Source organism: Vanacampus margaritifer, chromosome 1 (genome assembly GCF_051991255.1).
Source record: "Vanacampus margaritifer isolate UIUO_Vmar chromosome 1, RoL_Vmar_1.0, whole genome shotgun sequence".
Classification (NCBI taxonomy): Eukaryota; Metazoa; Chordata; class Actinopteri; order Syngnathiformes; family Syngnathidae; genus Vanacampus; species Vanacampus margaritifer.
Window position 1 is genome coordinate 59,320,407 of NC_135432.1, and position 26,797 is coordinate 59,347,203.

At 38.7% G+C, this 26,797-nt stretch overlaps 3 protein-coding genes across 16 annotated transcripts; 1 reads left to right on the forward strand and 2 right to left on the reverse strand.

Annotated features, from left to right (window-relative positions):
• Nucleotides 1-943: 943 nt before the first annotated feature.
• On the reverse strand, nt 944-11,273 carry mis18bp1 (MIS18 binding protein 1). 3 transcript variants are annotated; one of them, XM_077558092.1, is made up of 16 exons: nt 10,596-11,273; nt 10,056-10,187; nt 9,288-9,511; nt 8,996-9,069; nt 8,759-8,880; nt 8,576-8,672; nt 7,037-7,146; nt 6,762-6,913; nt 5,959-6,028; nt 4,958-5,729; nt 3,943-4,121; nt 2,809-2,936; nt 2,302-2,444; nt 1,808-1,892; nt 1,677-1,731; nt 944-1,307 (listed from the first exon to the last, which is right to left on the reverse strand). In XM_077558092.1, exons 1-16 carry the CDS (start codon nt 11,191-11,193, stop codon nt 1,210-1,212), a joined length of 3,039 nt encoding a protein of 1,012 aa, XP_077414218.1. In that variant the 5' UTR covers nt 11,194-11,273; the 3' UTR covers nt 944-1,209. The 3 variants fall into 3 exon arrangements, with proteins under 3 accessions (XP_077414218.1, XP_077414209.1, XP_077414228.1); XM_077558083.1 differs by having other exon boundaries at nt 7,037-7,143; nt 9,288-9,535; XM_077558102.1 differs by having other exon boundaries at nt 9,288-9,535.
• A 504-nt stretch (nt 11,274-11,777) lies between these two features.
• Nucleotides 11,778-18,753, reverse strand: lrrc74a (leucine rich repeat containing 74A). Of its 9 annotated transcripts, none has more exons than XM_077558138.1 (14): nt 18,570-18,753; nt 17,205-17,318; nt 16,722-16,897; nt 16,331-16,438; nt 16,163-16,256; nt 15,700-15,749; nt 15,542-15,623; nt 15,380-15,465; nt 14,780-14,974; nt 14,622-14,717; nt 14,392-14,535; nt 13,483-13,587; nt 13,257-13,342; nt 11,778-12,677 (listed from the first exon to the last, which is right to left on the reverse strand). In XM_077558138.1, the coding sequence occupies exons 1-14, from the start codon at nt 18,640-18,642 to the stop codon at nt 12,074-12,076; spliced, it is 2,013 nt and encodes a 670-aa protein (XP_077414264.1). In that variant the 5' UTR covers nt 18,643-18,753; the 3' UTR covers nt 11,778-12,073. The 9 variants fall into 9 exon arrangements, with proteins under 9 accessions (XP_077414264.1, XP_077414256.1, XP_077414248.1 ...); XM_077558130.1 differs by having other exon boundaries at nt 16,722-16,933; XM_077558122.1 differs by having other exon boundaries at nt 17,205-17,272; nt 17,896-18,635.
• angel1 (angel homolog 1 (Drosophila)) lies at nt 17,890-26,155 on the forward strand. 4 transcript variants are annotated; one of them, XM_077558217.1, is made up of 10 exons: nt 17,890-17,934; nt 19,583-20,224; nt 20,318-20,538; nt 20,673-20,742; nt 22,631-23,073; nt 23,764-23,899; nt 23,973-24,104; nt 24,187-24,217; nt 25,123-25,280; nt 25,375-26,155. In XM_077558217.1, the coding sequence occupies exons 2-10, from the start codon at nt 19,597-19,599 to the stop codon at nt 25,536-25,538; spliced, it is 1,983 nt and encodes a 660-aa protein (XP_077414343.1). In that variant the 5' UTR covers nt 17,890-17,934; nt 19,583-19,596; the 3' UTR covers nt 25,539-26,155. The 4 variants fall into 4 exon arrangements, with proteins under 4 accessions (XP_077414343.1, XP_077414325.1, XP_077414316.1 ...); XM_077558199.1 differs by lacking the exon at nt 17,890-17,934 and adding an exon at nt 18,245-18,500; XM_077558190.1 differs by lacking the exon at nt 17,890-17,934 and adding an exon at nt 18,514-18,707.
• Nucleotides 26,156-26,797: the final 642 nt, after the last annotated feature.

Genomic DNA, 26,797 nt, shown 5'->3' on the forward strand with positions numbered 1-26,797 from the left:
TTCAAAACCTAACTCTAGTTTAAAAGCCTACTTTGAAGCCTAACCTCTTTACCGACGCATCACCGTGCTATTAATTTTGATGCAATACCGCTTCCTGACCAGTAGAGATCGCCAAAACTACCTAAACTCCTCAAAGTCCCAACTCCACTTCTAGCTTTACCTCCACTTTAAACCGAACTTCTACCTTCACTTTCACGTCCCAATTAAAAACGGACTTCTTAATAAAGTCCAGTCAGGCTTCCGACCTCATCACAGTACAGAAACAGCTCTTATTAAAGCACTAAATTATATTAGATTGAACAGTGATGCAGGGAGTGTATCAGTGCTCGTTTAATTGGACCTGGATAATAATATACTGTTGAACAGGCTGGAAACGTGGGTGGGGTTAAATGAAACTTAAAATGGTCCTACTTGCAGGAAATAAGTTACTTTGTGACCATTGGAATTTTTGAATCTGATCAAAGGGCAATGACATGCGGGGTCCCTCAAGAGTCAGTCCTTAGACCACTTTTGTTAAGTCTGTTACTTTTGGGTCAAATGTTTCAGAACGCCACTTTTGCCTATCATGGTTATGCAGATGACACACAGCTAGACTTAACAGATCACTCTGGACTTCAGAAGACATCCTTCTTCGCTACAGCTGCCCCTCACACTGTCTAACTGTCAACTGATGTGTCGGTCAAGTTCCTGGGAATTACAGTCTCTATAAATAAATACCGCACGTGTGTGTGTGTGTGTTATATAGAAATTAGTTAAATGTAATGTATTTAAGTCTCACATTTTTTATTTATAATTTAAGTGAATAATTTTACTACATTTTTTTTATTTATTTACATTAAATCAATTATTTAATCAGGTAAATTAATAAAGCATGAGAGATGCTTCTTGTGTACTGATGATTACAGTAGCAGAAAGGGCAAAAAGTTGTATAAACTTCTCACAATAACAATGATGAACAACGATTTAATAAGTCGAGAAACAGATAAACATCAATATGTAACATTTCTGCAAATCTTTGAAAGTGTTTACATTTTCAAATGACCACTTCTACAGCAGTCCTCGGAAATGGTCCACTAGCAACTCACGTGGCCTTTGATTTAGAGTCTTCAATTAAAAACCTGACCAAAAACTAAATGAATCAAGTGAAAAATGCAGCTATCATTCTTTTAGTTTAATAAAGACAATAAAAAACATGTACATGTACATGTTTTAGTCATTAGAGAAGTAAAAATCCTCCTCTTCCCCACTGTCAGACAACGTGGCATCTTTGTCTGGAAACATCTCCCAAACGACAAAGGAATCATTTCCTGCGGGAGAAAAAAAAAAGTGGATGCATACTTTTCTTATTATTTTAGGCCTGAAAGATAACATTAAAACACTTCACAGCACATTACAGTTGAGGTAAATGGCATATTTGATACACGATACACCAAATTAAAATCAGTTTTCTTCATGTCATTAAATTAGTTGGCTTGCAATAAACTAACATTTTAATTCATGTAGGGAAAAAAAAAATCTTACAGCTTATAGAAGTTTAAATTTGATGTTCCAGCCAACAAGCATATATTGTGAAAACATTGTAAATAATATTGTTATTGTATTTTTTTTAAGGAAATAGTTTAATTGGATTGTAAGTATTTTCAAGCCCTCCATGGGAACCCCTAAAAGAAACCTACCTGTGTCTTCAAGTCGTTTCATTTTTTGTTTGGGCAGGGGTGTGGGCAAAAACATCTGGGAGGGAGAATACAAGAAAGTAGTAAGTAACCTGCTTCTGAAAACTGACTGACAAAAGAATTATAAATAGTACCTTTGCTGGAACTTTTTTGCGCTTGTTGACCCGATTTTGTGTTATTGCTTTCTGGAATTGAAAGGCATACTTGTCCTCGGAATTCCTTGAAGAAAGGAAAGTCGACCGGGTGTTGGGGGCAAATATAATTGGGTCAGAAGAACAGACAAATTTAAGAGCATTTCTTGAAGGAGACTAATCTACAATGCAAATTAGGGTTGGGCATCGTTTGAATTTGAACGATTCTGATTCCTTGTTTTGATTTCGGTTTCAATCTATCCTTGATTCAGACTCTTCACTCAACACGTCAAGGAAGACAACTTGCATTCCATTTTTTAGTTGCACCCTCTAGCGGAGGAGATAATTGCAATGTGACAACTTAACCCATGTGACAACAAGCCCCGGTCCCCCTACGTATTATGTCCCCATTAAGACTTCTATTAGTGGATGGAAACCTTTTATATTTGCAACGCTTTTACTGAATTGTGTGACCAAAATTGAGAAAAGGCAATCACCTGTTTGGAGAATGCACCGTTCCAAGAGTGGTATGGAGACACCGAGGAGTCTTCGCTTGTGGTAAATGCAGGGAAACGGGTGTCACGGGCTCCAGGGTGTTAATTTCGAAGTCCTGGTCTTCATCCAAACACAAGGCCGGGATCTACTCGCCATGATGGGAACAAAAGGCGGGGAACAGTGTTAGCTTATCTCCAACTTCAATAGCATTGGAGCAGCACTTCCAACCTACACGAGAGATCATCAAGTGTGCTATGGGAAATTATTGATTCATTTACGACAAATAATGTTTGTTTGCCAGCGGCGTATTATGATGCGATGAACAATTAAATGCTTTTTCACAAAATGGCAGAAGGTACAACGAATGTCTACTCATGGCCAAATTTTCATTATTTCAGTACAGTTGTATGTATATTTTTCTAGCGTTAAATATACATCATAAAACATGCCGTGGCTCAATTAATGTTTGGAAACAGACACATTGCAAAAACAAAACATGCGCCGCCAACCTCAAAGCGCTTATTCTGGATTGCACTGAAGGCGTCGTAGGTGTTCTCTTTGGGCATTGTCTGTAGGAACTGACGCACCTGCTGTTTTCTCTTAAAGGTTCTAATGCCTCTGGATATGATGGCATTATCTGGAACAGAAATTGTCAAGAAAAATGGGTAATGTTTAGGAAAATCTTGCTCAGATTGTACTCAATTACATAAGATCTACAGGCATGTACAGTGAAGCCCTGTTTTAGAGGGAGGGAGGGAGTGAAATATATATATATATTTTTTTAAAGGGAAGCTCAACCATAAACATTTCTTGACAATAATATGTTATATGTGACCTCACTAGTCTAAACATGACATTCTGATTAATATTACATTTGTGAAATATGAGTTTTGCAGCAAAATCCAACCGTTGTTATCATCTCAGGGGGGCGGCCATTTTGCCACGTGCTGTCGCGTGAAAATGACATCACAGTTGCTCGGGTCTCAGGTAACAACCAATCACAGCTCAGCTTCAGAAAACAGGTGAGCTGTAATTGGCCGTTGCCTGAGCAACTGTGATGTCATCTTCAGTCGACAGCAAGAGGCAAAATGGCCGCCTTCTGATATTGATAAAAGCTACTGGATTTTGCTGCTAAACTCATATTCCACTAACGCAAAAAAAAAAAAAAAAAGATTAGTGGGGCTGCATAGAACACACTATTGTCAATATTTTTTTTTGGGGGGGGGTTGACTTCCTCTTTGAGATACAATGCAGTTTTACCCCTCCCAGATGTTTTAAATATATTTTAACATATTAAAACACCAAGTATGGAATGTATATAAAATAGTTAGTATGCTCATTGTGTGCTTATGTTTTGCGGTTTGTTTATATTCTGGGACTGGTTTGCTAAATACAGCACAGGGTGGTTCGCACAGAAATTTTAAGACTACCAAGGCAATTTTTTCGAGCGAAGTGCGCTAGTGTCGTGTTAAACAGCTAGGTCAAAGTTGCAGGTCATGGGCCTTCCAGTATAATAGAGAAAACACAACAAAAAACACATAGCCAGTAGGTTTGGTAGACTCTGTGATGTCCCACAGGGTGAATGAAAAGCAAACTTCTTCTACACGCACTCCATAGTGAGCCACGCAAGGCCTTTTCATCACCTGTGGCTTTTGGTGGTTCCGCCTTTTTCTTTCGTTTCCCCCGGGTTCTCTTCGCAGGAGTGCGGCAGTCTCCCAAGGCCAGGTCCGTCTTGCGGCACTCCTCTGCAGAGCGCGTGCCAACCATCATGGCCACCTTTTCCCAATAGAACGCCACGTGCGAGGGATACGTGGACACAGCCCTGACAAAGAGCAATACACGGGCACAGATGTGAGTTTCTCTTCTTATCAAGTGGAGCAGTGACAGTGCTTCCCGACCAATATGACGAGAGAAATCACCAATTTGATTTAACCAATTTTCTCCCAAAAATGTATAAATATGTTTTATTTCAAATATTACATGTTCCCAAAGACATATTTATACGTTTTTTTTAAATGCTAGAGCATACAGAAGGCTTTGATGTAGCCTGCCTCTGAACTGAAGAGAAAGCTGGAAGCAATTGTAGTTACAAAAACGGCCAGCAGGTGGCAGCAAAGTATAAGAGACCAACCAGGGCCATGTTAAAAAGTGTTTTAAACAGATTTGTGAATAATGATTAAACTTAGCTATATACTAATTGCTGCAAAACAAATAGTAATATATTTTTTTTCATGCCCCATGTTTTTATAGCAACAGAACACAATATTCTATGGGCCTTGCAAAAATCAGTCAAAACCCAGTAAAATAGCCGGGGAGCAAAGGGGGTTGCTTCAGTGAAAATGGCTGGGAGTGAATGAGTTAAAATTAATCTAGAACAAATAATCTATGTGTTCATCCATCAATGCCAACTATGTTACACAGGTGCATTTTAGGAAGATCCAAAACTTTTAGCCCTAAGAAATATCCTTTTTGTAGACATGCTGATGGTTCATCTGATCCACACCGAAGGTGAAAATTCATAGTTTGGCTTTGAAATATAAATATTGTGTAACAGCTGTCCCTGAATCTTTTCTGACATGCATCTTGGCTAAAAAAAAAAAAAAAAATTTTTTTTTAAATGTCTGTGAAAACAGTGATGTGTTTGACTGTGAGTCTTACTGCTGTAGTTTTGCCCGCTCATCCTGCGTCCACTCGTCCTCATCTTGGCCTTGAGGAGTCACGATGGTGAGTCCTCTGCTGGTTTTCTTTTTCGATTGCGTCAACTTTGTTGACGTCTTTGCAGGCGACAACGGTTTAAGGCTCCTGGTTTGAGGCTTTTGGCTTTGCTGCCTGGCCGCCCTTTTGCATGGTTTCTTCCTCTTCTTAGGAACCACCTCCTCCTCCAGAGAGGAAGTCTCTGATAATTTTGCACCAACAGCATAAAAGTGAGTAGGAGTGTGTTTTCTCTCTGACCTCTTTAATGGAGGAGCATTGAGCGCTTCCTTTCTGGACTTTTGTACAGCGAGCGTTTTAGCTTTCCTTTGAGATGGCATTGCATTCATGGTGGACTCGCCCGTGTGATTGGTTCGCCTTTTGTTCTCTTCCTGTTGCTGCTGATCTTCAGACTCAGATAATTTGTCATTGACAGCTAAAAACGGTGGGGGAGCGATTTTCCCCCGTGACCTCATTTGACGAGTGTTGCACACCTTTGCTTTGGAACCCTCTAAGGGGAGCTTTTCAGGTTTTCTTGATGGTAGCGCGTTCTCAGTGCTCGACTTTTGACCAGAACCGGCGGTTTGACGGCTTCGCCTCGTCACTGCTGTTTTGGTTGAAACAGATGTTGTCTCTTCATGTTGAATTTCAACTTGACCGTGCTTGTGACGCGGCTTCTTGGCTTTTGTTGGTGGCGCTGGCTGAACGCTATCTCTGGTGGACTTGTGTTGTTTATGATCTAGAACCATAAGAGAATTGGTTGCCAATAAATACATTGATTTCTATTTTTTTATGCCATTTTATATTACTTTCAAAGGGATTGAGGAATCTCTCTCTGAATTAATATAAGTCCATATAGTCAAGGGCTATATGGCTGTACGTGAATAAGTGAACTGCGATATTAGCGAGGGACAACTTGGTCTGAGTTGGCAGTGGTTGGTTGACAGGACAGGAAAATCATCATTTACCTTTACCGTTAAGAGGAAAAACCTGGTCCGTTTTTTTAGACTTCTCCGTAGACTCTACTGTAGAATCATCCTGTAAAAAATAAAATATGAATGATGATAATAAATCACAGAGGGCAGACAGAGTATGACCATGCATGCTGATGAAACGTTGTCCGAAATGGCATACCGCCATTTCATATGAATTAACTCATTCACTGCCAATGACGGCTATAGACGTCAAAAATTCATTATTTCTATTAGTTGAACATTTTTTTCCCACTTTTGTCAACTAGTATATGAAAACCTAGATTTTTTTTATTGTACATTTAAAACAGATATAACATTTGTGATTAATCATGAGTTAACTACTCCATGCGATGAATTATGTTTACAAATTTTAATCGCCTGATGCCCCTAATTTTTATCATTTTTTCTTTTGTTTTTTTTAAATCACGTCAGGTGATTACAATTTTTAATAATAATTAATCGTTTGACTTTAATAGCTAACTTACGATTAATCACAAATGTTATATCTGTTCTATATATACAATTGAAAAAATCTAGGTTTTCATACTCTTGTTAACAAAAGTGTGTGTGTGTGTGTGTGTGGGGGGGGGGGTTAAATGTTAAACTAATAGAAATAGTTCAAATGAATTTTTGATGTTTATAGCAGTCAATGGCAGTGAATGAGTTAATATTGACAGTGCCTATTTGCAAAATGTTCTACCGAGAACATGAAGTTTGTCTGCAACAAGCAACAGTGTCAATTATTTCATATAATTTCACAAGAAAAGAAAAAAAAAGAAGAAGTTTGCAGCACTTACAGTGCTGTGCCTGGAGGTGCTGTAACAATCAAAGATGGTAACATTCATGTCTGCATCCAGGAAGACCCTGCCTCCTTTCCAGTAATCCAGGGGCGGCTTGATCACCCGACCACTTCGAGTCATTTGAGCGGCGGAAGCACAAATGCTGTGCGCTGCAGAAGAAGAGCAAATGTATGAAGACAGTAAAAAAAAATAAAAACTTGAATGCTATCGATTGCTCAAAGGATAATTCATCTTAAGGCTTTTATTTTATTTTTTTTTTATCTTGTACATACTTGTGTTGACAGCATTTTCCTTATTTATTTTCATCCTCGGGAGAGCAGACGTCTCCGTTGTTGTCCTGGTAATTTTGCTTCTCTTTTCAGTGCTCACTTTTTCCTTTCTTCTAAACGGAATGAAATCCAGATCTTGATTAAAAATGCATTTTGTTGATACAGGAGTCCCAACCAACCAAAACAGTCCCAACGTTCAACATTATGAAATTACGAACCAGCACATTGTCATTACGTTTACTTACTTACTGTTTTTCATTCATAGCCAAGAAATTAGAACTATTTTTGACACAAATATTTACTGCCACTAGAAACGCAATATTTGAAGGAATCACACATGAATTCTGTAGGGCTCATTTTTGACTGAAATACTGCGAAATTAATTAAAATGGAAGAAATTCTGAACGTCAAACTGTAATTTATGTATTCATTTTAAAATGTATTGATGCCAATCTGTATGTACGGGAGGCAGCTCACATCCAAACAACAGCTCTTGGGAAGCTATTTTGAACTCCTGCAAATTAATTCAAAATGCAAATACCCACACGTTAAAAAGATGGAAGAATTATGAAGCTGTTATCAAGTAAGGTTTCCGACCTGTTGATGTTTTGGATTGAAATCCAAAAGCATTGATTCCAGTAAATATGACCCCCTAATGTTGCAAATACAACAAATGACTATTTTCAGTTCTTATGAAATGGCCTGAAACTCTGTTGTGTGTAATAATGTGGAAGTTTGGGTTTGAAAAAATAAAAAATATATCGTTGTCATTGGGAGTTTTGTTCAAAAACATTTGAGTTGATGACTTGTCATTTGCATTGACTATATACTGTAGTGTTCCCTCATTTTCCGTTGGGATTAGGTTCCAAAAAATACCCGCAATAAATGAAATCCGCAAAGTAGTTAGCTTCATGATTTACATTTATTATAAATGTTTTAAGGCTCTAAAACACCTCACCACACATTTTATGCACTTTTCTCATCGAGGCATTTACATTTTCCCACATTTATCTCTTATTTAAACATTCTCAATGTTCAAACCTTCATAAATGTTTATAAAATACATACATTACTGTAAATAAAATGTTTAATGCGAAATTGCACTAAAAAAAATCTGCGATACAGCAAGGCCGCGAAAAGTGAACCATGTTATAGCGAGGGAACACTGTATAGGGATTTTTTTTTTAATCTAAGGAAAATGTCATTTGCATGATAATTTGGAACACAATCAATAGTGAAATAATTAAATATCAAAATAATTAAATAGAATGCTTTGACGTACTGCCTGTGAAAACCTTTTGTTGAATGTCGCCTTTTACTTGAATGAGTATTTTTTATTGGTAAATGTGTAATTAGTTTTGTTTTTGGAAAATGTGGAATTGTGTAACCTGGCAATAGCCAGACTGATATTGTAATTCACTCAAGGGAGTTCTCTCCACAATATCAACCTGCGACTTCTCCACTGTGATTTTGCTCAGTAAAGGCGGGACATTGTTAGAAGAAAACATACAGTATGTCCAAAACATTTCATAAAAATCTTACCCTTCTAATTCTGACAAAAACTTCTCAAAAAGCTCTTTCCAATTTGCAGGGAATCCATGTGTGAACTTCCTCAAAAGCCAGCGGGGAAAGTCTAACACTGCAAAAAAGTGGCACGCGGGGCAGTGAAAAGAGAGATCACAACATTACGTACACTTTCGCAAGTCATCATTCCATTTATCTTACCAGACTTCTCATTCTGCTTCATCTTGCCGACCAAGATGTAAACATTGCCTGATAACGTCTTCAGCATAGTACGGGAAACCCTCTCCACAATAATGTTACTGTTCCACTGTGTCCTGTTATCCCTGTGCAAGATGAAACAACAACAGTCAAAATCATGTGGAATCTGACAGACAAAACAATACTTTTAAACAGTGTCAGTATGAAAAACAAATAACCCAAAAAAAAAAAAAGACTTGCATGCGAGTTCCTTCCACAAACATCCCATTGCGATTCTTTCTCAAGAACCACTCTTGAAGCTTAATGGCGCTCTCCTGCCGAGGGAAACAACAACAACAACAAATAACTATTTGATTTAAACAATAAATGAATAGAATAAAATGCTCATAAGATTAAAGTTGTGGCCATAAAGTTGCACTTATTTCATCAAATAAAATGGGCTCCAGACTGCTTCTTCAAAGGAAGGTGTGTCGGTGGAATTGAGGAGGTCTTCCAAGTATAATGGGAAATATTTAAATGAGCTTCTACTCACAGAGGGTGCTTTTGTAAAGTTGGGCCATTTCTTGTTCTTGGGAATGGAGATGCTGGGCCGGTTGAGGAGGATGGGATCAAACAAAATGTGCTTCAACGCTATTGCGGCGGAAGAGTCCTCTTTGGGAATCAGTGTGTCTGGCTGGCCGTCGGCAAGCTCCTGGGTGAATGGAATCTCAACTGCCGGGCCTCTTCTTAAAACATTGCATTCCTCCATCTTGTCCGCTTTGGAATGACATTCATAGCCAGCTAAAATACAGTGATTAAGACGGATTTTTGGGCACAGGGCACAGATTTTGTTTAACTCATTCACTGCCATTAACTTAAAAAAAAAAAATCAATATTAATACTACTTCTATTAGTTTAACATGGTTTTCCACTTTTATTAACAAGAGTATGAAAACCTAGATTTTTTTAATTGTACATTTAGAACAGATAAAAATTTGTGATTAATCGTGAGTTAACTATTGAAGTCATGCGATTAATTACAATAAAAAATATAATCGTCTGATGCCCCTAATTTTTAATAATCATTCTTTTTTTAAATTAGGGGCATCATACAATTAAATTTTTTAATTGTAATTAATCACATGACTTCACGAGTTAATCACAAATTTTATATTTGTTCTAAACGTACAATAAAAATGTTTTCCTAGGTTTTAATACTCTTGTTAACACAAGTGGAAAAAATGTGAAACTAATAAAAATAGTTAAATTTTTTACGTCTATAGTCAAGGGCACACAATAGACTTTTTGTGTTTTTGCTTACCTCCATCCATCAGTTCACTTAGCTCCTGGCACTCTTCACTGTCTTGCTCTAGCTCTCTTCTGTTAACACTTTCTTTCATTCGAACAAATATCTTAGCAGGAGACATTAGCTTTTCCAAAGACACAGAGCACCCTGTAATACATACATTATAATGGCTTACTAAAAACAAGTAGCAGCGTACAAATGAGGCCATTGAAGGAAAAATATGCTTAACTCAGCTGCAGTAACAGTCGTTTTTCATAGAGGATAAAGAATATATGCCTGTGAGTGTTGTTATATTGTTTTTATCCGTGCGTTGTTACGCTTTTTTGTTTAAATATCAGTTGAGGCATCATAACACTGCCATATAGATGATTATTAGTTAGCCTGTCTATCGCATTTCGCATTGTGTGTTGACATACACTTCACCTGGGAGCGGCAATAAACAGCTTGAGTTGAATTGGCTGCCACCATCAGCGCTCATAGCAGAATTTTATGCTCATAAGTCAAAAATCATCAAATCATATTAATAATAAATCAATGAAGGAAACAGTGCCTTACTATTCATCCTGTATGTGTTTTTCGTTGGAGTGTAGGAACACCCGACTGCAGTCTCCATGTCAACATCTACACTGTCTGATGTGACTTTAGTGCAAACCTTGTTTATGTCCTGCTTATCCACTTTTCTTTTCCTCAGTTTCATCCTCAAGGGGGAAAAAATAGACACGGGAGAGATTTGTTCCTCGAGCCTGTCGTCGCTTTTGTCAACAATCTGTCGAGGTTCTCTGGTTGAACGTGGGTGGGTGCGAAGTAGAAACATCGGCGTGGAATCCATCAATTGTCCCATTGGTGATTTGAATCCATTTAACGTGTTGGTTGCATGCGGGAGCTCCGCTTCCTCGCTATTATAATCTGAGTACGAATAGCCGAGGCTTTTCTTGGGACTCTTTACGGGCGAAAAGGTCCAAGCCTCCAACTCACCAAACGTGTGATGAAGTTCATCAGTTTCCCAAATGTTGTCGGTTCTGCGCAACACGGCTCGTTTCACTTGCGCTGAATGTTCTTCTTGAATTCCACACGTCATTTGGTCACCGCTCTGTATTCTCGATTTAAGCAGGGCAAACACCTTAGCCGGAGATTGGAACTGTTGTCCGAACATTGCAAGTCACGCTAATACGCCGTCATTGGTTTTAAAAAGTTGTGTGCAACATTAGCAACAGGATGTAGCTAACAACAAGCCTACAGTTTGAAAATATTCGTAACTGCCGCGTTTGGGCGGAGACTTTTGGCATTGGTCGGGGGAAAATACGTCACTTCCGTTTGTATTTTTTTTCTTTATTGAAAAAATGTACCACAACGAAGAAACTATCAACGTCACATTTTTTATTTACGCTTCTTTTTCATTAATATAAAATTGTATATATTTATAAATATTATAATTTTTTTCTTTTTACATTATTTGGTAGGTTTTGTGTGGTTCGCAATTTAGCACCATAGACGTCGATGCCTTTTTTTCTTCAAATTTTATTGAAACTTTGTGAACAAAATATGCATAAATATCAACATTATGCAAGGTACCGGAATAAAACAAATCAAGAAACAAACAACAAAAATAAATAAAATTTGATTAGTAAGAAAGCAGAAAAACTATACAGTGGAGTCCATTTCATTCAAGGTGTATTGATTGAAAATTCAGGAGCGATTTGGAATTCTCATTTTATGCAAGTCAATTTTGCCAATTAGAAGGACAAATGACAATGGTCTTCAGTTCATTTACTATTTAATATATTCACTAATTATGAGTTCATTGATTAATATATTCACTTTGGAGTAACTTAATTCTTTAGATTAACTTGATTCAAGTGAATATTTTAAGTTTAATGAATTAATGATTAATTTAATTTAAAATATTAATTTGGGATTAATTCAATTCAATCGTGTGTTACCAAATGAAGCAATTTTATTAAATTGGTCAATAATTTAATTTGTTATCTCAACAATTCAACAATTCTCTTTTTAAAGTGTTGAGACACATTTGTTCAATTATATTTTTGCAGTGTTTTTGGATTCTTTGAGTACTTCTCCATAAGTTTCTTTGCTTTAGATTTCTTGACTTTCTTGGCTTTAACTTCTAGCTGTGTGGTGTCAAGAGCAGGTCTGGACCTGGTCAGGTGGTTAATAGTTGGTTGCTTAAATTTGATGTGGCCCATTTCTGGACTGGAGCGCACAGCCCGTGTAGGCATGAACCTGCCTTGGGTAGAATGAGGTGAGGTCGTCAACAAGTCGGGTTGAGAACACGAGTGCAAATTTGGAGACTTGGTGAAACGGTGTGGCGTCGCGCCTGCCAATATGGGCAGGTGGACGTGGTCACTGGGGTTGGAGACTGCGGCACTGTTTGACATCACAATGTGGTGCCAAGAACTGAGAGGAGTGGCAGAGAAGCGATTTGGCCCAGCGGAATCTGCTTTTGTGTCTCCTGGAGATATGACCACAGAGCCGTGTGGCGTCACTGCCTCCACGGCGCTCTGGAACGTCTTGAGGATGCGGTCGCTCTTATGCTTCTCTTTCTTCTGACGTGATGCGACCTTGCGTAGTTGTCGGCGGTGATTCTGCATCATCTGTTTCCTGGTATCCACCAGTCCCCTGCAGAGAGACATCAGCACAGTTTTACTATGCACTTTAGGAATTTCAACACTCTCAATTTGTATGAATGCCTTCCATACTTGGATGTTTCTGTTATTAAGTCATAAAGACTCATGTTTGACCACAGACAACGTTTGGTGCATCATCTTGACCCTTTACAGCTGCGATTCTCAACCATTTTGTGCCACGAGAATTCATCAGGTGTGCAGCAGAAAATAATCCCATTTTACTTGTTTGGTCCTAAAATTATGGACTAAAAATTACATATGATATTCCAAATTCTCAAAGTAGGCATTTTGAACATCCACTAATGTAATGTAATGTCACTTAATAAAATATTTACAAGACAAAGTAACATCATTTAGGAAAGTGAAACATCACTGACTATAAATATAACGTGACAGGGTCATAAATTAAACAGTTTGACCGCATCATATCATGAGTCAAACATTAATAAAGCCAGTGTATGACAAGAGGATTGCCACCATTCAGTGTTTTATAACAATAAACTGAGAGGAGCAATGCAAAGGACAAACGTGGAAATACGAGTTTACGCAAACATTATGGGACATGAGTCACCTGTAGTCCACCATTCCTGTTCCGTCACGATCGAGCCTCTGGACAAGCTCCTCAATCTGGAATCGATCCAAGGGAACGCTTGATTGCTGTTAAGATTTTGAAGGAAATAGTCAATACTATAAATGAAGTCTTTTGTTATATTTTATAATACAAGTTTTTTGGCATGCAAATTAGCGAACTCCTTACGAACGCTATTTCTGTAAAAAAAATAGCCAATCATTCAAACCTGTATTGCGTTCCTGAAATCAACCACAGGGACTCGCATGGTCGCATCTTTGTCGATATTTCGAAAGAAATCCCACAGACGTAGCTTGCGTTGATCCAGGTAGTCCTTCAATAAATGCAAAATAAATATGTGAGCCTGATTGATGGAATACAGGGTAATATTTTTTTTAAATTTAAATTGTAACACAATTTGGAGCCGTGTGACCATAAAGCTTCTCAAACTAGCAGCACCATTGGGGAAAAAACTACTCATTGCCCGGAGGCAATTTTGCAACGCTTCAAGGGAATAATATGCTGAGCCGATGGCCTCAGATCTGTCCGAATTATACCTCAAACAAAACAGAAAAAAGAAGTACGGTAGTTTATAGTGGTTTTGGGACACCCTGTATTAGATATTGTCTGTCTGGTAAAGGTTGCTTTCAAATCAATAACATCTCTTTCTTAAATTGGGGCACTGGTAGTACAAGTTGCAGCCTTTCAAGGTGACAATGCACGTTCAATTTCAAACCTGTGCCCAAATACCCAGCCAATCAGGAAGGCCATCCAGCATCAATACTATGTCAAACAAATAATGTGAGCAGGGCTGGACTGGCACAAATAATCGGCCCTGGCATTTTGACCCAAGTCCTGACCACCCTTGGCTACCACGTAGCTCTACCACTGATGTTTATTGGTTCAGTTTGCTCACTATATTGTAAATGGATTAATGGGCCGCTCCCTCTAAATTGTGGGCTGGTCTCTGGGGTAAAATGGAGGAAAATAATAATGGAATAGCACCACATCGGACCCAAAAAAACACTGGCCCACCGGGCATCTGCCCTGTATGCCAAATGGCCAATCCAGCCCCTGAATGTGAGTAATTTTGTGTGGCAACCCGTGACGGGAGTTTTCAGTTGGAAATATAACCAACCTGGATGACTTTCATTGGGTCAATGCGTTTTAATGGCTTCTTAGCAATAAACCCTCCAACCCCTCCATACTGTACATCCAGACCAGGATGCTCATCACACGTCACCTCCAACAGATGTAAAAAGTTTTCATTGACCAGCACATTCTGCTCAGAAAAAAAAAAGATCAATTGATTGATGGGTTGGATGATAACAAATCATGTTAGGTCATTGATCGAACATATGCACTTACACATATATTAATCTCCTCCAGGGCAGTTTTAGGCGTTTTCTTCACCATATTGACCAGGGACAGCGCTCCCTCTACTGTTAGGGAATTGTAAGCCAGCTGCAGGAGCAATTCAAACATTTGACATAATACAGCACAGAGTTGTCACCAGATTAACTCACCATCAGCACCCGGAGGGTGTCGTTGTACTCAAGACCCCTGCAGAACATGCTGACACCCTCATTGGTGATGCGGTTGTTGTTGAGATTGAGGTGCACCAGAGTGTTATTGAATTTCAGAGCTTCACCCATTGCTAGGGCCCCCTCGTTCCCAAAACCGTTCCATGATAGGTCAAGATGTTTTAACATCGTATTCACCTTGAAGAAAGATTATAGTCCACGGTGAATTCCATTTATGTCCCTTGAAGTGTACTCTACCATCACAGGTAAAACCTTTTTTTTTTAAATGGGCAGATGGGCCATTCATAGATGAGGTAAAAAAAAAAAAAAATTGTATATTGTATATTTTAATAATAAACAATTATTTGCCCACCACCGCGTAATTAAAATCGTTGAAACCAAACTTTTAATCAAAGTCAAAAAGTGAAATACAGGCTAATCTTGTATTTTTGGTTTACATTCTTATATCCAATTCCAGAGGACTCAGTGCTTTACCAGTCACGAACCTCACTGCACGTTATTATTTGCCACACATTAAAGTCAAAGAACAACGAGAGTGTGAAGCAATGCAAATTAGATGTAATGCAGTGATTTCCAATGTACCTTGAGTCCCGCGCTAAGAGCAACAGCTCCTTTCATTCTGAGTTGATTCCAGCTAAGGTTCAGGACCTCCAGATGCTCGTTGTTTGCTGTGTAAATATGTGCAAATATTTCATGTTATTCTACAGTCAAGCAATCACATTATGGAGGCGAGTGATCACATACCTAACAAAAGTCCTAGATACTCCCCTCCTCGTCCACAAAATGTATTATGACTGAGGTCTAATTCCTTAATACTAAAGTTGATCTAAATGTAAAAATATTTTTAACATAAGAAAAGTGTACATGGAAATTTGTCAGATGTAGATGGATCAACAACTTACGGACAAGGCTTCTGCAAAATACTTTGCATCATTGTCTGTAAATCCATTTCCTGTCGAATTAAAAAAAAACAATTGAATTAAAAAAACGATAGATAGATAGATAGATAGATAGATAGATAGATAGCTAGATAGATAGATAGATAGATAGATAGATAGATAGATTATAATTCCTAGATACCTAGCTTGCTAGCTATAGCTTACTAGCTAGCCATCATCTAGATAAAAAGCTAGCTCGCTATCATTTGGATGGATGGATGGATGATACTTTGTAGATAGATAGATAGATAGATAGATAGATAGATAGATAGATAGATAGATAAATGACACAGTATAATGACATATTGATTGATAATGTATTCAATCAGTATGAAACATTACACAATGAGTACAGTAAACAATGACAGATAATATGGATAACATTATACCAAGTAGAGTTCAACATTAGCATCCTTATATACATTACCTGAAAGTTTGATAGATTTGAGTGAAAGGCTGTCCAGCAACATTTTACCAACATGCTCAGCTCCAGAAGATTGAAGATGGTTACTGGACAAGTCCTATAATATGTATACATGCACACATGCACTTACTATAAACTACATTTAATTAATAAATAATATTTTCTTCATACTAAATGCTGGATGGTGAAATTAGCCTTCAGCATTTCCGCCAGGTCCTTGGCTCCCTCTGCTTGTATGTGGTTGTCAGCCAGTTCCAGAGTGCTGATATGCATTTCACTCTGAACACAAAAGACTCATCATTAATGTCTATCCATCCATTTTCTACGGCATCGATCCAAACAAGCATTAGCACTCACATTCAAACCTGTTTTGAACAAGTGTTCAATTAACCCAACATGCATGTTTTTGGAATGGTGCGGTGGAAGTAAAGTCCACACAGGAAGGCCAGAGCTGAGATTCAAATCCCTGAACCTCAGAACAGTGAGGCAGGCGTATTCAATGAACCCACTGTCAATTTTCAACATGTTGCTCTTAGTGACACGCTCACATTTTGCCACTCACCACCAAAGCAATAGCAAGTGCCTTGCATCCCAACGGTCCAAGACCATAGTGGCTGAGGGTCATGGTGGGAGAGTCGAGGTTCCGGATGAAGTAGGAGACTGGAACAACACCCACCAGCTTGCAGGCTTGTAGGTAAACATCAGCTACAGATGCCTTATTGCTTCTGTCTTCTTTTTCTGTTTTATTGTGAGCATCATGCGTCAAACAACATTCTGCAGTGAAAGAATGTTTGGATGGAAATAATTTACAAGCCTGCATTTACTGATCCAACAATAGTGTAGTTAGCAGTGGTTATCAAACTAGGGTCCAAGGGTTCAAAAGGTCCTCGAGCTGTAACTTGGGGGTCCACAAAAAATAATTAGCTTAGTTGAAATATATATATAAATATAAATCCAATTTCGGGTTTGACATGATAGTTATAGTATGGTGTTTATAATCAATAATCTTGTTGCATTTGAGAAACCCCCGGTATAATGCACTCACCATGTAAATCTGTGTCAAAATCCTCGTCCAAGCCTTGTCTCAATGTTGCTTGATCGTCATCCTCTAAACTGAGGGACTCAAAAGACAGCGTTGACATTTGCGTTAGCTGTGGAACTAAAAACATATAATCACGAAACAAGGACTTTCCTGTCCAAACGGTGCCATATTCTTGATGAATGTAAGAGTCTGTGAGCTGAAATAAAAACGCCTTGGTGTAACTCTATCTGTCAAGCAGCATGTGATATGTACTGCACTAAATAATTTATATGCATGCTGGACTGAGTAACTTGAATTTTATGACATGTTAGATTTGATCAATTGTAAATGATGGCATGTCAAGGTACAATTGTATGACATTAACTGTATATAAAGTGAGCACATGCATCATTCTTATTGCTATTTTATTATATCTTTCCATAGAGCAACACTGAAGAAATGACACTTTGCTCCAATGTTAAATTGTCAGTGTCGAGCTTGTACAACTAAATTTACTGTCCCCTCAAAAATAATTCAACACATAGCCACTAATGTCTAAACTGCTGCCAACAAAAGTGAGTTCACCCATAAATGAAAAGTCCAAATTGACTGGAGTATAGCCATCTTCCCTCCCTCGTGTCTTTTGATTCATTAGTGTTGCAAGATGTCAGGTGTGAATGGTGAGCAGGTGTACTACATTTGGTGTTTTGCTCACCCACTCTTTCTGTTCAACGGAAGTTCAAAATAGCACCTGGTAATGAATCGCAAAGACCTCTTGAATTGTTGATCTGCATAAAAAAGTTGACCAAGCAGACTGAGCTGCAGCACAGTAGCAAAGGCATACCGCAGTTTTAAAGTCACTGTGTCAAAAAACGCTAAAACTTTTTTTTTTTTTTTACTCCCGTTGCAATATGATTGCCTGCTTGCCATTTCCCCCAACGTGACTCACAAAGAATTAGTATAAATAGCGAAACATCATGTTGTCTACATATTGTTTTTTTCCCCCCTTTTTTCCCCAAAATCATTTTATTGTGAGAGAAAAAATATATACAATTATTTCTAAAATCGTTGGATTAATGGATGGATGAAATTCAAATCAACCGTCAATCTCCTAGTGAAAAGTAGTAACCACATGAGACATTATTTGCAGCTGGTTTGCTAATCAGCAATGTTGCGATTTTGGCTTAAAGGATTAAAGAAGTACGGTGGCTAAAGAAGCATTATTATCCAACAGTTTTATAATTATTCAATTAAACCCTGCTAGGTCAATTACGCAAGCAACCACTGCAGCTACGCTAGTTATATTTTCCTGATGCGTTGGTGAGTACCTTCGGTGCACAGAAAAATTTAATGTGGAAAGTGAAACTTGTCGTTTCGCTCTTCACTTACTCTGGACCTGAAAGACCTCCGAGTGAGGACTTGAGCACCGAACGCGCAAGCGCAGACTGGAGAAAAGAAGCATGATCGGCAGCTTGTTATTTTACGCCTTGTACCCGCTATCACTGTACTTGCGCAGACGACCGTCGGGTAAGCACAACTGGTAAAAGAATGTGTCTTCGTTGTTTTTAATGCCACCATTTTGTCCACCTTTATGAAACGCGCAGCGATGCTAACACGGCTACGTCGCCAGTGCCAAGTTCAAATGCGTTTTGCTTGCTGACTCGCTCAGCTTTTATTGTCACGTGACGGAGCGAGTTAAAGTTGTTGTTCCCTCGCACAAAATAACCATTAAGATGCGTTTCTGTTAAAAACAAAGGCGTGGAGAAAGTAGTATTTTAAGGGCAGAAACAGAACTCAACTTGGTGAACATGCTAACTCCTTAGCTTGCACCTGTTATCAGAGCTCTTTGCATGTGACGTCACGACGACAGCGCATGGCAATGTTTTGAGTTGAGGTAAGTCAATCGAGAACCAATTACACTAATCCGTTGGCTTTTCGTTCAATGACACAAACTGTGTACTATCATTTGATTTGACTGAATAAATGCTAACAATACCACGCTTAATACTCTACAAGGTATTTTGTTCTCTGTGACAAATTGTGTAGAAAGGCCAAACACGGTAAGCAGTAGACTAGATTTTAACTTATTGATCATGATTCAATTATACGCACAGAGAAACTGGTCAAAATGTCCAAACATGTTGATAAATGCCTGCTTTTGTAATTTGGGAATGTGCATCATCGAAGTGGAGTTCTTGTATACTGGAAGTGGACAATCTTAGGCATATACAAATGATGGAGCTGACATAGCTGTTTTTTTTTTTGTGATCTGCAAGGTAAACCTAGATTGAATGTGAGGCCCTGCTCTGACAAGTACAATTCATCCAAAATGTTACCTAGGTAAATGTAATGCATCACTCACTTTGTCAAGGCTTTACTGTACTGTGTTGCCCCTTCTGCAGTTGTCAATGGCACGATGGCATGTGAGAGTTCTGCTGCCACAAGTCAGATGTCCATCGAGTCTCTGAAAATCCCACCGGACCAGCGGTTCGGCCAAAACGGTTTGTCAACAGAAAAAAAGGAGGAAAAGATGAGCGAACAAACCTCCGATGAGGCCGACAAGACACCAGATGCAGAACCGCCTTCGAACATGAGTGAGGCCCAAACTGCAACGACGGAGAATAACTCCATGGGAGAAGAAGATAAACAGGAGACACCCAAAGAAGAAGTTGGGAACATGCACCTTCCACTTGAGCAACCAAGCTCTGAAGAAACTTCAAATGAGGATGATGACCTGCCTATCATCAGCCTTATGGGGGCACTAGCCAAGATGGAAAGTGAAGAAGTCCCGGGAAATGCAGCTGCGTGCATCAAACAAGAAACAGAGTGCTGGGATGAATATGCTCATGTAATGCTGCCTGGTGTAACAAATTCAAACCCGAAGCAGACATTGCCAGTCCCCAGTGCTGAAAGTCACCGTGATACACAAATTGGATGGCACTATCCTGCGGGACCGGGCGGTACAGAGGAAATTTTTTGCCCGCTTTGGCAGTTTCCTACTATGAGCTATTACCCTCCACAGGAGAAAAACGCAACATTTGACGGTGCGGATGTGAAGTCCTCTTCCTTTTAACTGTTATCACAAATTAATTTAGTATTCTTTAATAGTTTATGTAAACAATTATGTATTCCCACAGTAATCTGGCGGTTATGGCAAAAAACTTCAACAGAGCATCCCGATCCTCTGCTTCCTTTCACAAAGCCCTCCATGGACTTTACTGTCATGTCCTACAACATCTTGGCCCAGGACCTGCTGGAGGCCAACATGGAGCTGTACGCACACTGCCCCCTAGAGGCACTGGATTGGAACAACCGCTGCAGGATGCTTTTGGAGGAACTACAGAAATGGAAGCCAGATGTGAGTCAAATAACACACAAACACAAAGTTAACGCCACAACTTAAGATAAATCTGCACAAACTACTCAGATCAATAAAAAAGCCTTTACAAACTTAATAATGCACAACAAACCACTTATTAAGATGCTATGCAGATTGTTTGTCTCCAAGAGGTCCAGGAGAATCATTATCAAGCACAACTGTATCCTTTCCTGACTGAGATGGGTGAGTCGTCTTAAATTGCACATATTGATTTTGAGCAACTTGAACCAACTTTTAATGATGAGGGAGAAAGATCACCATGTGTATGCTTAGTGCTCTGTTTTACATAGATTTCTTTGTACTTTTCATTTTTATTATCGATAGTTTATTTATTTATAGTTGTACCAATACTTCATATTCATGGTTCAGCATTCGCGTAGTTGCTGTTTCTTCATTTTATTATTTATTTATTTTGGAGGAAACTATCCACCATTAGTCTTGCCCATTAGCTCTTTTTGCGTTCTAGCCATAACAATAAATGTATTCCAATACTTGGGTGCTATCTGGTGGAATTGTGGTGTTATTGATGGCTAATTCATTGGTAGAGGTGTTTTTTCATTTTTTTTGCATGGAAAGTGAAAGCATGCTTCGTCTTCAATCCAAATGTAGCTACTAATAATAGCCGATCTACTTAACCATATCAAGTTGCCTGTATTCCCTAACATTTCTTCTGTGTGAATGACAAAAGGTGAGCACCCCCCCCCCCCCTTTAAAAAAAACAATTCATTACACAAATTCCACTTATAAAAATGAGTTAAAGTGGAAGTGAAACATTTCTTTCAATATATCCTTGTCTTATGTGCTCTACGTCATGGCTAACCTGTTTTCTGGTTTTGGTCACATGATATTCACAATGCCTTGATGGCAATTTCTGTTGACAGCAGGTCAATGTCAATATTGCATTGATGGATGCAAACTGGTGTATGATTTTGACTAATTTTTATACCACCAATGCAATATTAATATAATTTGTAAATTAATGGGGGCACATAAAATATACTGAAAATAATTGTTTTGACTTCCCCTTTAATGCCATTTGTGTAAATGTTTCTGCATGTATTTTGTTTGCATATCTAATGTTATTTAGGCTAGTATCCTATTATAACTATTGTATACCGTTTATGAGTAATACAGGTTTCATGTTAGATGCATGGTGTTGTTGTTTTGTGGTCCTCTCAGTTTTAAGTGTGTGGCATTGTGCAAGTTATTTGCAGATTTTCTTTATTCGAATAATGAACGTTCACTCTAGCAGCAGTAGTAGTAGTAGGAGATTAGGCTACACTCTAAAAACAGTTGGGTCAAAAATGGACCGATCGTACTTGGGTCGATTTGACCCAACTTTGAGTCAAGAAATGGGTCTTTCCACGTAAAAAAAACTCATAAATATTGGTCATATCCTTTACTTGGGTCATTTTGTATAAAACAACCCAGAAAGTTGGGTCAAATTGACCCATATAGTGGATTGGTCCATTTTTTTATCCATATTTTCCGTACTATAAGGCGCACCTAAAAGCCTTTAATTTTCTCAGAAACTGACAGTGCACCTTATCCGATGCGCCTTATATGTGGATCAATATTAGTTCAAGTAAGCTCCATCTAGTGGATGCTTAACGCAACTCCAGCCACTACAGTAGCTTCTATTCTATGCACCTTATATATAGAAAAAGTTTTTTAAATAGGCCATTCGTTGAATGTGCGCCTTATAATCCGATGCGCCTTATAGTGTGAAAACTCTGGTAGGTTACTTTTGATCCAGCTGTTTTTAGAGTGCACTATTTTACCTGATAGTGACTACATCCATCTGTCCATTTTCTCATATTTATTGTCACAAACACTCCACACAACTAGTTGCGGCTCTATGTCTGTCCAGCAACAGCATAACTTTCATGTCACTTCCGAACTGGCTGTCTTTCCGTTAAACGTCACTGCCATCGGGTCAGCTGAAGTCAGTGTTTACCAACAAAGATTTGTGATTTTAAATCAGGAAAGCGCTCACATTTGGCACAGATTAATTGTGTGTGCGCCACTTAAAAGCGGACATGATTTTACTATTCGTCTTCTGGTTGTCCAGGTTACAACTGTGTCTACAAGCGGCGCACAGGGAACAAGACAGACGGCTGTGCTACTTGCTATCGCAGCAGTTGCTTTTCTGAGGTGTCAGTCACACCAGTAGAGTTCTTCCGACCACAAACGGAGCTTCTGGACCGACACAACGTGGGCATAGTAGTAGTGCTTCGGCCCGCTGTCTATCAGGGGTCCAATGTGGCGGCGAAGGGCTCCCTGCTATGTGTGGCCAACACACACCTGCTGTTCAATCCTCGGAGGGGGGACGTCAAACTGGCACAGCTGGCCATAATGCTGGCAGAGATCAACAGCGTGGTCAAATTGTGGAAAGATAAAGGTGAACACTGTAAAGTCATCCTGTGCGGGGACTTCAACTCTTTGCCGCACACGCCTCTTTACCAGTTCATCACCACCGGGGAGCTCCACTTCCAAGGTCTGCCGGCATGGATGGTGAGACTCTACTACTCTATGCCGGTTTGTTCACAAACGGAGACAAGAGTTCTTTGCACTGATGTTTACTGTTTGGGCTTACTTCGCTTTTTGCGCCACAGACACACCGTAGAACTGGTGAGACAAACAAATGGTGTACAATGAAATAAACTTAGCTTTACAAATTATACATAAATATAAAACATATATATACCTCTTTGGCCTGCTAATGAACAAACAGGGGTACTTATTTGACTTAATTAGCTTTACTTTTGTATCTTAAACTTGCGTGAGGTCGCGCTGCATCGGACTACTGCTTCGCTATGCTAGCGGAAAACAGGAAGTGACCTAATCGTGGTCTAAAATTTAAATGTGTACATTTTACTCTTTTAACTTGCAACTTATTATTATTAACAATATAGTACTACAAATTACACAAAAATAATAGGAAAATAAAAACAATGCACATAAAAAAAAATAAGTTGCGCACCATATTAAACTTTCAATGAGAAGTGAAATAACTGTTCCTCCTACTGGTGAAACACAAGATTACAGGTAGACGTCAACTGTTACAACTCTGATATGTGCACTCAATAGACACTTCATTATAAGAATAATTTTGATATTGTGACTAAAAAAAAAAATCTGTATTTGTGTGTTTAATATTGAAGGGTAGGTTTATCTGTTCACTTTTGCTATATCCGAGTACAGGTGTCTGGTCAGAAGGATTTTTCACACAAAGGCGATGTACTGTGTGCTCCTCTATGGCCCGACTGTTTGGGAATTTCTGACAGCTGCCAGTATGTCACTTCCACTGAGGTAGATACAAGCGACTGTTCAGTCTCAGGTAGGTGTTTGATCCTGTATTCTGTTATGTATGAGCAGTAACAATAAAAAGACAAATTGGACTCTGTTTGCAGTGCCTCAAGCCTCTCCTGGCGGGAAATTTCACTACAGCTTAGACGTCCTCATGGACATGCGCTCCTGTCCACTTTCTTATGTCCGTCCATGTGATTTGCCATTAATTCCAGGTGTCACTGACTGCAAACCAGGTAGAGCTATATACACTTGCTTACCCCTAGATGCACAACACATTTGATTAATTATATATCTTTTTCTTTTCTTTTTTTAAAGATGTGTCAAGCAGGAATCGGCCACCTATTAGGTTAGTTTAACCTCAATATTCTGCCAGTTGAACATAACAAATATTCAGTTAAGACTATGTCCACACATACAAGTTTATATGAAATACTGAAACCCTTATTGTAAGGCCATTTTAGAAAAAAAAAGTTAGCCTTTAGTAGAAAAAAGAACAGTTGAGAGAAAATCCCATCATCACGCAAACTCAACACAGGGATGTGATTTTTCCGCTAATTCGCGGAATTCCGCTTTTTTTTATCTCCCTCCAAAAAAAAAAAATCCGATTTTTTTATTTTTTTTTATTTTATTTTTTTGTAGTTCATTGTGTATGCACATGACTCCGACAGATAACATCTTCTGCTATAACAAAGACATTTGTAGTATGCTCTAATATGAGTTACTTTTCATTTGGTCATGATACAATTATTTGTTCATGAAATTTGAACTCTTCAACATTATTTATGTGTTAACTTAGTAATCACATTAGTTAGATATGATGATATTCTCAGTGATAGTTTTTAAAAGAAAAGGCAGTCCAATGTTTTTGAATGTGACTGATTTTGAGTTGACTAAAACTGCCATTTTATATGGGATAGTTCAATATACATTGAAAATTTATGCTGTTGTTTTGTCTATTTCTTTGTCATGTGAGTGCATTGAAAGTACTTAAAAAGCATACCTGGACCTAGCTGGGTGCCAGCGGCCCCCAGACCCCCGGCTAAATTTTCAGATAATTTCACTTTGGTCAAATCACATCCCTGTCAACAGTTTTGTACCATTTTTGGTTTCATAGACTTCAGCTGCAGTGTGCGTGATGACACCAAAAACTTGTTTGTGTCGACAGGGCCTTAATTAAAATCACACAAAGCCTCTCAATTGTGATGTACTAAACAGTTAGTATGTCGTAATGTTTGTGTGTGTGTGTGACAGGTTTCAACACATAATCAGTCACCAGTTAGACCTGGAGTCCGCCTACAAACACACACTCGCTGACTCGGGCGCCCCGGAAGTCACAACCCTGCACTCTGAAGGGGCAGCCACTGTGGACTACATCTTTTATTCCTCCGAACGCGTCTCAGATCGAGCAGGTATTGGGGGAACTCCTCATTGTTGTACATCATATTCAGTAACAATAATCTGGATGCTACTACTACTTTCTTTTTTTCCCCTTCTGCTTACCAGGCAGCCAATTTGGCTGTGAAGGTCTGAAGTTGCTTGGATGTCTCTCACTGCTATCTGAGGAAACTTTATGGTTCATGGAAGGCCTTCCCAGCTACGTATTCCCATCTGATCATCTCAGTCTTTTGGCTAAATTCCATTTGGATCTGAACACAGCAGCGTTCTAAAAAAAGAAAAGAAAAAGGCATTTGAATAGAATTTTATTCAACTGTTATGAGAGACTTTGCTATGTGAAAATTGCACTCTAAAAACAGTCAGGTAAAAAATAACCCAATTTGGGTAAAAAATAAATAAAAAGGGTAGATCCTCTACTTCGGTTAATTTTGTGCAAAACGACCCTCTTTTTTTTTTCAGAACATTTGACCCAAGAAGGGTGATCTTTTTTTATTTATTTATTATTATAATATATATATTTTTTAACCCAAATTGGGTTATTTCTGATCTAATGGCTTTGTGTTATATTATGCATATCCTGACTTGGGTAAGAGTCAAAGGAGTGAGGAAGCAACAGTTCAGAACATTTCTACATACTGTAATTATTACTGTAACAATTTGCACATTTTGTTTTTTAAGTATTCCCCCCCCAAAAACATTTTGTATTGAATAAATGTTTCAATATTTTTTTTTGATTTCATTAACCAGCATGATTCAGCATACTGTAATTACACTTTAGTCTGGAAATGTATGTGACAGTTCTATGACAGATTTGAATGCTTTTTGCATTAATACCCCACCACTGTGGATTTAAATAAACTGATCAAGGTGATTGTTGGAGGAAGATAAATCTATTTACAGTGTTTTCCTTCAGAAAGGTTCGTACGTTTAGGATGCTTCTGGACCTAACTGTTAAATTCTAGCATTAAGAGTAGGATCAGACCGTAGTGTTCAACCAAGCAAAAATAATTCTTGCTGACAAACAAAACTGCACAAATGTAATCCGCGCAGACCGCGCTGTACATACCAAAGACTCTCTCATGAATGTGCAGTTCACTTGTCTGCGACTTTGACCTCAATGCTGCTTGTATGCTTTGCTTTCGTGGCATCTATGTAAGGCAGAATGTGGGCCGGTAGATTTTTCTTCCTAATGGGGTACGAAGTCGGTTTCTCAGTGTCATAAACACTCGTCGAGTGTTTGGTATCTGGAAACCAGAAGAATGGAGGTTAGCAATTTGTTTATTGTAGCATGATTTGTACTGTTTGAAATACCTGAGCATTTTTCTCAACCCAATCCTTACATATAAAAATTGGCTGCTTTCCACTTCACACCAATCTGTGGACTCCCAACAATGGGTTATATGCCAGGGAGGAGGCGGGACTTCCAACTTCCTGGTTTTCACACATCAGCTTTGTTTCCGGTTCCGGTTTGCGATGTGTGGGCCGCGTCCCAGTGCTTGCGCTTCCGCTTTTGTGCCCCTCGGTTACGCGT

Bases quoted from the DNA above. Each gene is read 5' to 3' on its own strand.
- mis18bp1 (XM_077558102.1), bottom strand. From the start codon at position 11,193: ATGTTCGGACAACAGTTCCAATCTCCGGCTAAGGTGTTTGCCCTGCTT. The intron at 6,029-6,761 runs GTAAGTGCTGCA...TATTTTTTACAG, and splicing joins GCACCTCCAGGCACAGCACT to GATGATTCTACAGTAGAGTC. The intron at 1,308-1,676 runs GTAGGTTTCTTT...TTTCTCCCGCAG, and splicing joins GAAACGACTTGAAGACACAG to GAAATGATTCCTTTGTCGTT.
- lrrc74a (XM_077558115.1), bottom strand. From the start codon at position 18,110: ATGGCAAGCAGGCAATCATATTGCAACGGGAGTAAAAAAAAAAAAAAA. The intron at 16,934-17,204 runs GTGAGTGCATTA...CTTTCACTGCAG, and splicing joins TTTTGACACAGATTTACATG to AATGTTGTTTGACGCATGAT. The intron at 16,439-16,721 runs GTGAGTGGCAAA...TTTTGTGTTCAG, and splicing joins CACTTGCTATTGCTTTGGTG to AGTGAAATGCATATCAGCAC.
- angel1 (XM_077558190.1), top strand. From the start codon at position 18,641: ATGATCGGCAGCTTGTTATTTTACGCCTTGTACCCGCTATCACTGTAC. The intron at 20,225-20,317 runs GTGCGGATGTGA...GTATTCCCACAG, and splicing joins GAAAAACGCAACATTTGACG to TAATCTGGCGGTTATGGCAA. The intron at 20,539-20,672 runs GTGAGTCAAATA...GATGCTATGCAG, and splicing joins TACAGAAATGGAAGCCAGAT to ATTGTTTGTCTCCAAGAGGT.